Below are 14,508 nucleotides of genomic sequence, written 5' to 3'. Positions count from 1 at the left end.
TGAAGGCACTTGCCACATGAACCTGACGACTACAGTTAAATCCCCAGATCCCACATTTCACAAAACCAGCTCCTGAGAGTTGTGCACTGACCTCCACATGCATGTTATCCCCCCAGGCACACACAGATACACACACACACACACACACACATGTACGCACAAAGATTTTAAGTCAGCCGGGTTGACATTTGTGAGTTCAATCCCTGATACTGCAAAAAACGAAGAGTCCCCTAGAAAATGTATGTACTTTTAAACATAATTAACTGGAACATCAAGCAGGAGAACAAGGAGAGTGCTAAGAAGGGAAAGATACAGGGCTAGGATAATCCAAAGAATACTTCCTTGTAGGAGCTATTTTTTCCCCACTGCTTCAGATATGTGGTTCCACAATGGATGACATCTTGTATCAATGTTTTCATGGAATAAGAACATATATACATGCTTGTATACACACATACAGGGGAGGGCAGAGAGAGAGAAATGGGCATTATGAAGCACAAATGTAAAACCAGCACCTAGAAGACTGAGGCAGGATGATCTCTGTGAGTTCAAGGCCAGTCAAGGCTATACCACATCTTGAAGTGTGAGCTGCAGGGCAGAGGAAGGACTGGCTAAAACTTTAGGTTCATTGCAGAACATTTACCTGGTATGCTTGAGTTTCTGGCTTCCATTCATGGGAGGGAGGGGAAGGAAGGAAGGATGTACGGAAGGATGAATACAACTTTTACAGGCTTAAACTTGACATATTTGTTTCTAACTTTATTTAATAGTTTAGCCTTTTCTTGCTGTATTATGGTTATCATTTTGATCAAGTTTTAGTAAACATTTGGGAACCAGGGTAGGGTGAAGATGGGGATTTCTTTCTTTGCTTGTGGATAATATCTCTTTCTGTCCTCAACTTCTGACTATGAACTGCTGTTGTTCAACACCTATGTGTCAACCTCTGCCTCTGACCTCTGACCTCTAGCATCTGGGCAGTAAAAGAACCATGTCAGTTTAATCTGAGTTTGGATTTAGTGGGTTCATGATTCATAAGGGTTCTGCACAACTTGCTGCTCACATGTCTTCCTCTCTTCCCTTGGTCCTTGAGAAAAAAAGCTGAGCAAGCACTTTCCCACTGAATTAAAGCCTGAGCAATTCCACCTCTTCCCTCCCCTACCCCTTGTCCTTATGGAGACTTAAGATCTTGGTAAGTTGTTCAGAATGGCCTTAAGCTCACTATGTAGCCCCTAAGCTAGCTTAGACTTGTAACCCTCCTGCCTCAATTCCCTGATCAGCTAACATTCCATACACCAACTTTCCCAAGCAAAATTTGGTTGCTAAGAGAGATTCGGTATCCAGGAAGTAAACCAGAATGCAGGAGAACCAGTGAGGAAATAGTCTCAGGTGTTGTCAGGAGCGGGCACACTTGTTTGTCCCAGCCACCTGGCTAGCTTACACCCGAAATAACCACACAGAAACTGTATTAATTAAAACACTGCTTGGCCATTAGCTCTAACTGCTTATTGGCTAACTCTTACATGTTAGTTTAACCCATCTCCATTAATCTGTGTATCGCCACGTGGCAGTGGCTTACCAGAGATTCTAACCAGTATCCATCTCCGATGGAAGATCCATGGCATCTCTGACTGCCCTTCTTCCTCCCAGCATTCAGTCCTGTTTTCTCCACCTACCTAAGTTCCGCCCTATCAACTAGGCCAAGGCAGTTTCTTTATTCATTAACCAATGAAAGCAACACAAAAACAGAAGGACCTCCTACACCACTCAGGTGATTAGTCTGCTGTCGACAGTCAGGAAAAAAAATAGGTCGGGTTTAAAAAGAGACTTGAAAGAGGAAGGGAATGAACTTTGTAAACACTAACTTCAGAATTTCATAGTGATAGAATCTTGCTTAACAAGTTAAGCTATTGTTTTAACAAAGTTAGCTGTGTAGGTCAGTATTACCTAGAACTCATGATCCTCCTGCCTTACCCTTCTGGTATTGGGATTATAGGCATGCAACACTATGCTGTGCAAGTCAGATTTTTATTAAGGGGAACAGATGAATAAGTGTTCTAACAAATATTAAAGCTACATAGAAAATTTTTGTTCCTAAAATATAGTCCCTTAGAGCATAAACTAAACCACCAATAGGGTGAGAGTTATTCCTTGCTTCTGGCTTTTCCTTAGGGCTAGACAGTAACTCCAAATGGCACCACCTTATTTAATGAGACTTTATACATATATAAACTTTTTATATTTTTAAGGTTATTCTTTAGACAGGTTCTCTATAGTACAGTGTAGTCTGGTCTCAAATTAGTGACCTGCTTTCCAGATTTTTTTTTTCAAATACATATTAGAATACTTTGTGCTTTTGGTTTAATTAGAGAAGTAAAAATTAAAGGGAACTTCAAAACTGTTTAATTTTATATTTCCAGAAAAATAAAAATACTGCTTGTAGCTGGGAATAGTGGTACACGCTTTTAATCCCTGCACTCGGGGAAGGCAGAGGCAGGTAGATTCAAGGGCCAGTCTGGTCTATAGCATGAATTTCAGAATAGCCAGGGCTATTACACACGAAACCCTGTCTCAAAAAAAAAAAAAAAAAATGTGTTTGTATCTCAACTTTTGTAAATATTTGGAGTCTTCATTCAACATTAATGAAAATTGTGTGATATTCACTGATCTGGACTTTATTGCCTTGCTTGCTATTTATTTATTCTCTCTCTCTCTTTCTTTCTTTCTTTTTTTTTTAAGATTGTATCGATCAATTGGGGAGTATGATGTTCTCCGTGGCATTTTTGGCAGTGAGTTAGGAACAAAGCAGGACACTCGGAATGCACTATTAGCAGAAGCCAGAAGTGATTATTCTGAAGCTGCTAAGCTGTATAATGAGGTAAAACCAGTCTCTGGCAAATATGTCAGTTCCTTAAACACCTTGGCTCTGTACATTTAAAATGAACTGTTAGCTTTAATGTTTAAGATGAATAACTAAATGTGGTTTTATAATAACCAATTGTGACATGATTGTTACTGTGTCTTGCTCTTTTGAAGCAACATTGAAAAGGCAAAGTATTTCATAAACTACAAAGTACAGAACACTATACAGTACTTCTGTGACCGCTGTGACCGCTGCTATGTTTACCATTTCTATGGGGGTATTGCTTTCCTTCACTTAGAAAATATGATAAAGTGATTTTGATATAGTTTGGTTTTGTATGTCTTATTTTATTTCAAGTTGGCCAAGATAGTAGGTGTCAAACTTTAGGATCTGCAGCCTATAAAACTATTGAGTGAGTGAGCTCAGCTTTGACGCATACAACAGTTTGCAAATGTCCTCAACTTTATATTTTAACTCTAAGAACATGTTAAGTGATAAATAATGCACAGTCTTGACTTAAAGCAAATTATGCATCACTTAACTGGCTTTCCTGGTGAGTTCTTAGTGGGATGAATTTCTTCTCATTAGAATCCTTTTTTGTTTGTTTTGGGGTTTGAGACACGTTCTTACTTTGTAGTCCTAGCTATCCTGAAACTCACAGAGGTCTGCCTGCCTCTACCTCCTGAGTGCTAGGATTACAGGTATGTACCACCATGCCTGGCCTCATTTCTTACTATAAGGTTCTTTCATTTTGTTTTATTTTTTTCTTCTATTCATTGTTATTTTAAATATTACCTCATTTCTCTCATGTTGCCATGAATATGAAATGATTGTCTTTAGTATGTTATAATACCCTTCTTTTAAAAATGTATTTGTATCTATATTTTTTCAACTCCAAAAAATAACCTTCTTTTTTTCTTTCAGGCTTTAAATAAACAGGAGTGGGTAGATGGTGAACCCACAGAGGCTGAGAAAGAGTTCTGGGAACTGGCATCCCTTGACTGTTACAACAACCTGTCTGAATGGAAACCACTTGAATACTGTTCTACAACCAGTGTAGGTAGTGAAAATCCTCTAGACCTGAGTAAAATATGGAGCGAACCATTTTACCAGGTGTGTAGAATTATTTTTTAGTAACTGAAGTAAATGTTTTAGATAGTAATGGGTTTCCCAGTTAATATAACTACTTTAAAATTTTCTAAGATTAAGATAGTACTTTTGAAGCTTTTGATATTTAAACTCCATGGTGCTAAATTCCGTATCACTTTTTAGCTAGCCATTTCAAAATAAATGGGAGGTGTTTTATGATAGACATTTATCTCCATGATATGACCACATGGAAGAATATTTCTTGCTGTCTTTTATGCTACTGAGAAGACAGTCTGCATCATGTTATCCAGTGAGGCAGTTCCAGGCCCTCCCGCACCCATGCTGCTTCCTTCTCATGCTGTCGCTCCCCAGTTTGTGTGCCGTCAAGTAAATCCCTTTCTTCTGTGGAAAGGATCACGTATTTTGTGATTAGAAACAATCCATGTTAGATGAACTTGGTTTTAAAATTGTAGTTTTAGGCTACAGCATCAGATATCATTATTTGGGTTCTCAGTCCTACAACATTAAAATTATTCCAAAGAATATTTCAGGTAGAAAATAATTGCTTTCACTCAGATTGGCGCTCTAAGTCGGTAGCGGATTGTTGTTGTTCTGCAGGAGACATATCTCCCATATGTGATCCGAAGCAAACTGAAGCTCCTGCTTCATGGAGAAGGCAACCAGTCTCTGCTGACGTTTGTGGATGAAGCCATGCATAAGGAGCTGCAGAAGACGATCCTGGAGCTTCAGTATAGTCAGGAACTGAGTCTCCTTTACATCTTGCAAGACGATATTGACAGAGCCACATACTACATTAAAAATGGCATTCAGATTTTCATGCAGGTAATACAAATGAATCTCTATGATGTGTACTGTTTTTATAATAGTTTTGAGTGTCAGTAATCTCATGTGCACACACACACACACACAAAAGGCCAGTGAAGACCTGTGTCCTCTCACGTGCAGCACCTGTTCTTTCTTTGAATTCTTATAATAGTGCTCTTTACTTTTCCTTTGTCGCAATCATTTTTTTTCTTCACTGTTGTTAGTGTTCTACTTTTTGTTATTTCCTTAGTTTAATCTTTTTTACTCTGTGCAATGTAGAATTTTCTCTGGGATTATTGTTTAGAAATTTAGTTAATTTATAAATAAATGCATAAACTGATCTAATCTCTCTGTGTGGACACAATGCAGATTGCCATCTCAGTAGTATTAAAAGAGAACATGAACCATTCTTCTGGGTGGTCATACCAGGGAGGTTAATACTTGTTTGAAGATGCATTCCAGTTACTTTGAAAGGACTAACTAAGAGTAATGTAAGATTTAGCACTGCAGATTTTAATTGGGAGATCAGTTAATGTGCCCTGTATTCATTTTCTGCCCTTTCTGTTGTTTTGTTTTGTTTTGTTTTCATGGTTGTTAGTTGGTTTGTTTCTTTAGTAACCACTAACAGTCTACCAACAATGTTAAGCATAGAAACATAGTCATTTATTTTTTTCATTTTTGTTTTTATCATTTTAAAGTAAATTAGTGAGCTGACTAGAAAGACTTGATGTCAGGACTGGAAAAGTGGCTCAATGGAGAAAGTACTTGTTAGCATGAGGACTGAGGTCAGATTCCAGGAGCCGTGTAGAGCTAGATATGGTAGCATCTATCTGTCACCTCAGCCCTTCTCTAATGGAACGGGAGATGCTCTCACTGCACTGCTGCTTAGAGGGAGTATCAGTTGAGGGACTGCCTGCCTCTGTCAGACTGGTCTATGGGCGTGTCTTGAGGCAGATGGTCCCACCCTGGGCAGGTGGTCCTGGATTGTTTAGGAAAACAAGCTGAGCATACTACTACCACAGGAAGCAAGCTAGCAAGTAGCATCCCTTCTCCTATGGTCTCTGCTTCAGTTCTTACTTCCCAGTACCTGCTCTGAGTTCCTGGACTTTCCATGGTGATAAACTTTAACCTGTAAACCACATAAATCCTTTCCTCCTCAACTTTCTTTGGGGCATGGTATTTTATTGCAGCAACAAAAAAGCAAACTAGGGCAGTCCAGCTAACCTTGTGTAACACCAGCCAAGGGAGGAGGGCGAGGACTGGCACCCAAGCTTGTGCTCTGACCTCCACGCACGTACCATGCCATGCTTCTACCCTCACACACACAAAAGATAAATAAAAAGGAGTGGGCTTCTGTGGTTCACAATTTTGTATTGTAAGATACTATAATTTTTAAAATTTGGTGCAAACTAGGAATGTAGCTTGCAGAAGAGTATTTGTCTGCCATGTAAATAGACCTGGAATAGATCCTTACTAGAAGAATAGGTAGGTAGATGATAGGTAGAACAAGGAATCTGATAACCAGATTATGCTGATCTTATTGATATAATTGAAACAAAATGTAACTGAAATCTTAAATAATTTTTTAGTTTAACCCATTTAGTAATTGTTTCCAAGGCATAATTGTTAAGCACTGTGAGACACTACATATTTATAGGGTAGTTGCTATATAATGTTTTTTTTTTAAACCATTAAAAGTTTTAAGTAATATATTTCCTTTATAACAAGGCTTCTCTTTTTCTAGAATTATTCTAGTATTGATGTCTTCTTACACAGAAGTAGACTTGCCAAGTTACAGTCTGTGCAGACTTTAGCAGAAATTGAGGAGTTCCTCAACTTTATAAGTAAACATGGTAAGTTTTAAGCTTATTGTTTTTTCCTTTCTAATTGTGGAGGGACTTTAACACCTGAATTTTTCTTAATGAAGCTAAACTTGATGTATGGGATGAAAGCTGCCTTGGATGTGCCCTGCACATGCACCTGTCACTAGATTAAATGTTTAAAATGGTCCAGCACTCTCGTTCCAGGAACTGGAAATACAAAGCCAAACAAAATACTGACAGCTTGAAGCTTGACAATGATTCCAGGGTTGGACCTGGAGGCTCCTGAAGGGGGACCCTAGTGCAGTGTGGAAAGAAGGGCTCCGAGAGCCCTCCCCAGAGGCCCACTGCCATGACAGGCCTCACTGTCCAGAATAGGGGTGGTGTGCTGAGTCTGAGGAGACAGTGGGGAGGAGGTGGCAGGCTTTGGACAACAGGAGAGATCATGTAGGTCCCTGTACCACCAACAGAAGATTTTACTCTGGTTCCTCTGAAAAACCATACAAGAGATCAAGAAAGTATATACATCTTTGTAAGGGAAATGTCTTCATTCTAAATCTGTTGCAATTTTCTTTTGAATAGTTAGAAATGATTTATCAAATGTTTTTATAGCTCGCTCATTGTTGTCTGTTTTAAATTTAGAGAAGTATTGTATTTTTAAGCCATCTTAAGTACTTTCTACCTCTACTGAGTTATATTAGTCTTTCTTTATTAGTTAATTTATTTATTTTACATCCCTGCCACAGTTTCCCCTCCCTCTTCTCCTTCCAGTCCCTCTCCCCTGTCCGGCTCTGTTCCCATCTCCCAATTCACTCCTCCTCCATTTCTGTTCAAGGAAGGGCAGGTCTCCCATGAGTATCCACGGAAAATGGCACATCAAGTTGCAGTAAGACTGAGCACCTCCACGTGTATTTTTTTTATTGATTTTATCGAGCTCTACGTTTTTCTCTGCTCCCCTCCTTTCCTCTCCCCTCGCCTTCTACCCTCTCCCAAGATCCCCATGCTCCCAGTTTACTCAGGAGATCTTGTTTTTTTCTACTTCCCATGTAGATTAGATCCATGTAAGTATCTCTTAGGGTCCGCATTGTTGTCTGGGTTCTCTGGGATTGTGATTGGTAGGTTGCTTTTCTTTGCTTTATATCTAAAAGCCACTTATTAGTGAGTACATGTGATATTTGTCTTTCTGGGTCTGGGTTACCTCACTCAAAATAATGTTTTCTAGCTCCATCCATTTGCCTGCAAATTTCAAGATGTCATTATTTTTTCTGCTGTGTAGTACTCCATTGTGTAAATATACCACATTTTCCTTATCCATTCTTCGGTCAAGGGGCATTTAGGTTGTTTCCAGGTTCTGGCTATGACAAACAATCCTGCTATGAACATAGCTGAGCACATGTCTTTGTGGTATGATTGAACATTCTTTGGGTATATACCCAAAAGAGGTATTGCTGGGTTTAGAGGAAGGTTGTTTCCTAATTTTCTGAGAAATTGCCATACTGCTTTCCAAAGGGACTGTACCAGCTTACACTTCCACCAGCAATGCAGGAAGTGTTCCCTTTACCCTACATCCTCTCCAGCATAAATTGTCATCAGTGTTTTTGATCTTGACTGTTCTTACAGGTGTAAGATGGAACCTCAGAGTTGTTTTGATTTGCATTTCTCTGATGACTAAGGATGTTGAGCATTTCTTTAAGTGTCTTTCAGCCATTTTAGATTCCTCTGTTGAGAGTTCTCTGTTTAGGTTTGTACCCCATTTTTTATTAGATTATTTGTTCTTTTGGTGACCAATTTCTTGAGTTCTTTGTATAATTTGGAGATCAGCCCTCTGTCTGATGTGGGATTGGTGAAGATCTTTTCCCATTCTGTAGGCTGTCATTTTGTCTTGTTGACTGTGTCCTTTACTTTACAGAAGCATTTCAGGAGGAGGTCCCATTTATTAATTGTTTCTCTCAGGGTCTGTGCTATTGCCTCCCCATGTATTAAAGATAGGCAAGGCTGCCCAGTATGAAAAGTAGGGTCTCAATGACTCAGCAGTCAAGAGCACTGGCTGTTCTCCCAGAGATCCTGAATTCGATTCCCAGAACCACATGATGGCTCACAACCATCTATAGTCTTTTTTTTAATACATAATTTCTTTTAAAAAGAATTTTATACAAAATATTCTGATCATAATTTCTACTTCTCCAACCCCTTCTAGATCCTCCCCACCTACCCAACAGCTCACCTCTTTTTCTCTATTTATTAAAGAAATAAACTAGAACAAAAAAAAAGAAAACAGAATTTTAAAAGAGAAGAAACAAACATACACGAAAAACACAAAGTCAGAAACCATAATATATAAACAAAAGACCAGAAAGAGATAAAAATGCCCAAACAAAGCAGTATGAAGCATAAAGTCTTCAAAAATACCTGTAAGTTTGCTATGTGCTGTCATCTACTGCTGGTCATGGGGGCTGTCCTGAAGTGTGGTTGCTATCCAGTGAGACTCCACTGGAGACAGCTAATTTTTCCTTTGCAAGCAGCTGCAAATTGCAGATAGCTTTTTGATTAGAAGTGGGAGATCATATCTCCTTCTCCCTCTCAGGACTGGGATCCTATTGACTTGAACCTGTGCAGCCTTGGTGCATGCTGCCACGGCCTCAGTGAGTTCTTATGTGTGTCAGTTCTCTTGTGTCTGGAGGACACCGTTTTCTTGTAGTCACCCATCCCTTCTGGCTCCTGCAGTCCTTTCACCTCCTCTTACACGTAGGTCCCAGAGCCCTAAGAGGAAAGGTCTGGTGAAAACATTCATTTAGGACTGAGAGCTCTAAAATCTCCGTCTCTGTACTCTGTCCAGTTGTGGGCCTCTATTGAGTCATGTTCCTATCTGTTGAAAGAGAAGGCTTTTCTGATGATGACTGAGTGACCTATGGGTATAGCAGAATTTCATTAGAAATCATTTTATGCTATGTTCCTTTAGCAAAATAGTAGAATTTAGTTTTCTTCTAGGCCTGTGGCCTATCTAGTCTCAAGCTTATGGTCACCAAGCAGTATCAGACAAGGGTTCTATCTCATGTAGTGGTCCTTGAATCCAATCATAGAGAGTGGTTGGTTATTCGCATGATGTGTGCGCCGGAATCACACTAGCTTATCTCACAAACAGGCCACCTTTTTCGGTCACAAAGTTTGTAGTTGGGCTGTCGGTTACCTTTCTTCTCCAGTAGCATCCAGAGTTCCTTCCAGTGCCATGAGCACTGGTCAGTGGGAATGAAACCTGTAGGTACCAGCTCACCTTCTCTGCATTTAATGAGATATGTAAGTGTTATCACCAACAGCGCCTTCCCATCAGTTTGTGGAAAGCAACAATGACCTTGGCAGTAACCTAACATGTTTGGGGATTTTCATGGAACTTTCTGGCCAACAGCTCAATTAGATGTAACCCATTCCTTGCACTGGAGGTTTCACTTTGTGGCAAAAGAGGGTACAGTTGGGCCATTGTCTCCCCTGTTATTTGATGACTCCATTTAGATTTCTTTCATACTATTTTAAGAAGCTTTTATGATTTCCATGTAGCCCTTCAAATAGCCTTTAGTGTTAGTTTTCTGTCCCCGTATTCCCTCCTTTACCTTCCTCTTCCCTCTCCCTCCCTGTTTGATGCTCCATTCCAGTCTGGGTCCCAACACAGCCCCTACCTACCCATTACTATATATTCTGTTTCCCCTTCTTAGAGAGATCCTTCCCTCCCCCTAGTCCCTTACTCTGTACCTGACCTCTGTAGTTATAAGTAAATACATAGCATATTTGTCTTTCATGTCTGGGTTGCTTTACTCAGGATGATTTTTTTTCCAGCTCCAACCATTTACTGTGAATTTTATGATTTCATTTTTTGGCCTACTGAGTAATATTCCATTGTGTAAATGCACCTCATTTTATTTATATGTTCACCCATTGAGACATTTAGACTGTTTCCAATTTCTGGCCATTTTGAATAGAGCAGCAACGAGCATGGTTGAGACAGTGTCTCAGTAGTAGAAGGTAGAGTTCCATATGTCACACCAAATGCTGTGACAGACCCAGTGCATATCTGGGATGACATCATCACAAATCAGTAGGATATGGTCTTATTGAGCCAAAAGGGGGATTCTTTTCCAGAATTGCCAGCATGAAGGTTCTTTAAAACCAAGGCTTATAAAAATGTGGTGTTTAGCATACCCTTCTCATCCTGGTCACCTACATAAACTATTCTAACAAAACTTCATATGTGCAGTGTCTCTTTCAGACTTAGGTTCCCACAAAGATATCCTTGTGGTCCACTAGCTATGCTTGGTGTAGGCCCAAGAGTGTTATAGCTGGCTCTCAAGGCAGATTAGTTCCCATCATCCTGAAGAATTATCGCTGATTTCCATAGTGACTGCACAAGTTTGCACTCCCACCAGCAATGGAGGAGTGTTCCATTGACTCTGCATGCTTGGCAGCATGCGCTATCCTTTGATTTATTGGTCTTTGTCATTCTGACAGGTGTAAAATGAAATCTCAAAGGAGTTTGGACTTGTATTTCCCTCATGACTGAGGATGTTGAACATTTCTTTGTTTTCAGCCATTCGTATTTTATCTTTTGAGAACTGTGTTTTGTTCTGTTCCCCATTTTTAAATTTTCTAAAAACTATATAAGATGTACTGTTTTTTCTTCTCATTTTATGGTGTCCTAGAACTTAACTAAGTTGTATAAGATGGTGCAGGTTAAGTTAAAGATGTGAACCCAGGCTGTCTGACCTAAAGGTATTTCTTTTTTCTTTTTCTTTTTTTAAGACGGTTTCTCTGTAGCTTTGGTGCCTGTCCTGGAACTAGTTCTTGTAGACCAGGCTGGCCTCGAACTCACAGAGATCCGCCTGTCTCTGCCTCCCGAGTGCTAGGATTAAAGGTGTGTGCCACCACCACCCAGCTGGTAAAGGTATTTTTAACTACTGCTTCCCAGCCATTGAAAGACTATAAACATTACAATTGTGAGAATTGTTCTCAAACTAGATTGCTGTAGAACGTAGACATGTGCCTGCATGATCCTAGGGCTGAGATGCGTATCCTAATTGGATATAAGGATGAGTGCCCAGCGTCTGTTGTCCATATCCACACTGTTAATAACAATGAGTCACATTGTTCCAGTTCAGATCACATTTGGCCTGAAGAAAATACACTATAACACTATGAAAGCATTTAGTTTTCAGTACTTCTTAGGTTTCAAGAATGTAAAAGGGCAGAGGCAGGCCGATCTCTGTGAGTTCGAGACCAGCCTGGTCTACAGAGCTAGTTCCAGGACAGGCTCCAAAACCACAGAGAAACCCTGTCTCGAAAAACCAAAAAAAAAAAAAAAAAAAAAAAGAATGTAAAAGGTTTTGTATATATTTATTTTTCCATTTTTTAGTAGCCTAAAGCTCTGGAGTTTACATATCAGAATATATTACATTTGGTATAATGACATGTAATTCCTTTTGTGAATGAAACACAAAGTGTTGAGTTGTTTTTTTTTTTTTTGGTTTGTTGTTTGTTTTTTAATTTGCTGATTTTTTAAATTTGTTTTATTTTTAATAATTGAAAAATAAGAAATATGAGTTAGGTTTCTGTTTACTAATTCTGATTGTACTTTGTAAGTTCTTGTCATTCAACTGTGGATATGATCAACCTCTGATTTTATTTTTAGGTGATTTATCATCTCTGGGTCCCCTTAGAAAACTTCTGAAAACCTGGACAAGCAGATACCCAGATTCTGTGACAGACCCGATGCACATCTGGGATGACATCATCACAAATCGGTAGGATATGGTCTTATTGAGCTTATTGAGCCAAAAGAGGATTCTTTTTTATTATTATTATTATTTATTATTAATTTTTTTAATTAAAAAATTTCCACCTCCTCCCCACCTTCCTTTTCCCTACCCTCCCCCAACTCCTCTCCCCCCTCCCTCTCCAGTCCAAAGAGCAGTCAGGGTTCCCTGCCCTGTGGGCAGTCCAAGATCCTCCCCCCTCCATCCAGGTCTAGGAAGGTGAGCATCCAAACCGGCTAGGCTCCCACAAAGCCAGTACATGCAGTAGGATCAAAACTCAGTGCCATTGTCCTTGGCTTCTCAGCAGCCCTCATTGTCCACCATATTCAGTGAGTCTGGTTTTATCCCATGCTTTTTTAGTCCCAGTCTAGCTGGCCTTGGTGATCTCCTAATAGATCAGCCCCACCATCTCAGTGGGTGGGTGCCCCCCTCGTGGTCTTGACTTTCTTGCTCATGTTCTCCCTCCTTCTCTTCGTCATTTGGACCTTGGGAGCTCAGTCCATTGCTCCAATGTGGGTCTCTGTCTCTATCTCCATCCATCGGCAGATGAAGGTTCTATGGTGATATGCAAGATATTCGTTAGTATGGCTATAGGATCGGGCCATTTCAGGCTCTCTCTCCTCAGCTGCCCAAGGACCTAGTTGGGGACATCTCTCTGAACCCCTAGGAACCCCTCTAGAGTCAAGGCTCTTGCCAACCCTAAAATGGCTCCCTTAATTAAGATATATACTTCCCTGCTCCCATATCCAACCTTCCATTATCCCAACCATCCCATTCCCCCAAGTTCTCCCTATCCTCCCCTTCTCACTTTTCTCTCCCCATCTCCCCCTTTCCCCCATCCCACCCCACCCCCCAGTTCCCAAATTTTTGCCCATCAATCTTGACTACCTCCAATATCCAGTGGGATAACTATATGTTTTTCTTTGGGTTCACATTCTTATTTAGCTTCTCTAGGATCGCGAATTATAGGCTCACTGTCCTATATTTATGGCTACAAACCAATTATGAGTGAGTACATCCCATGTTCATCCATTTGGGTCTGGGTTACCTCACTCAGGATAGTGTTTTCTATTTCCATCCATTTGCATGCAAAATTCAAGAAGTCATTGTTTTTTACCGCTGAGTAGTACTCTAATGTGTATATATTCCACACTTTCTTCATCCATTCTTCCATGGAAGGTCATCTAGGTTGTTTCCAGGTTCTGGCTATTACAAATAATGCTGCTATGAACATAGTTGAACAAATACTTTTGTAGTATAATAGGGCATCTCTTGGGTGTATTCCCAAGAGTGGTATTGCTGGGTCCTGGGGTAGGTTGATCCCAAATTTCCTGAGAAACCGCCACACCGCTTTCCATAGTGGTTGCACAAGTCTGCATTCCCACCAGCAATGGATGAGTGTACCCCTTACTCCACATCCTCTCCAGCAAAGGCTATCGTTGGTATTTTTTATTTTAGCCATTCTGACAGGTGTTAGATGGTATCTCAAAGTTGTTTTGATTTGCATTTCCCTGATCGCTAAGGAGGTTGAGCATGACCTTAAGTGTCTTTTTGCCATTTGAACTTCTGTTGAGAATTCTCTGTTCAGTTCAGTGCCCCATTTTTTAATTGGGTTAATTAGCATTTTAACGTCTAGTTTCTTGAGTTCTTTATATATTTTGGAGATCAGTAGGTTGCCTTTTTGTCTTAGTGACTGTGTCCTTTGCTTTATGGAAGCTTCTCAGTTTCAGGAGGTCCCATTTATTTATTCAATGATGCCCTTAATGTCTGTGCTGCTGGGGATATACGTAGGAAGTGGTCTCCTGTGCCCATGTGTTGTAGAGTACTTCCCACTTTCTCTTCTATCAGGTTCAGTGTGTTCAGACTGATAAGAGGATTCTTTTCCAGAATTGCCAACATGGAGGTTCTTTGAAACCGAGGCCTATAAAAATGTGGTGTTTAGCATACCCTTCTCGTCCTGATGATCATCTATGTAAACTATGCTAACAAAACTTCATGTGTGCAGTGTCTCTTTCAGACTCAAGTTCCCCTAAGATATGCTTGCGGTCCACTAGCTGTGGTTGCAACCACTGGCTGTGATGTGGACCTCTCTCACAGTAGAGCAGAGAGAACTGCT

At 40.1% G+C, this 14,508-nt stretch overlaps 1 protein-coding gene across 2 annotated transcripts in view; it reads left to right on the top strand.

The window, feature by feature from the left end:
• The window catches only part of Prkdc (protein kinase, DNA-activated, catalytic subunit), a 159,348-nt gene that overhangs the window by 109,740 nt on the left and 35,100 nt on the right, over positions 1-14,508 (top strand). For both annotated transcript variants that reach the window (XM_057764247.1, XM_057764248.1), the window contains exons 64-68: positions 2,737-2,875; positions 3,785-3,973; positions 4,568-4,792; positions 6,519-6,627; positions 12,269-12,380. In XM_057764247.1, the coding sequence (XP_057620230.1) occupies positions 2,737-2,875; positions 3,785-3,973; positions 4,568-4,792; positions 6,519-6,627; positions 12,269-12,380 (774 nt within the window). The remainder of the gene's footprint in view (positions 1-2,736; positions 2,876-3,784; positions 3,974-4,567; positions 4,793-6,518; positions 6,628-12,268; positions 12,381-14,508) is intronic.

The sequence above is a fragment of the Chionomys nivalis genome, chromosome 3, assembly GCF_950005125.1.
Source record: "Chionomys nivalis chromosome 3, mChiNiv1.1, whole genome shotgun sequence".
NCBI lineage: Eukaryota > Metazoa > Chordata > Mammalia > Rodentia > Cricetidae > Chionomys > Chionomys nivalis.
The sequence above is the reverse complement of the archived record's forward strand: the minus strand, read 5'-3'. Positions and strand labels throughout refer to the sequence as shown.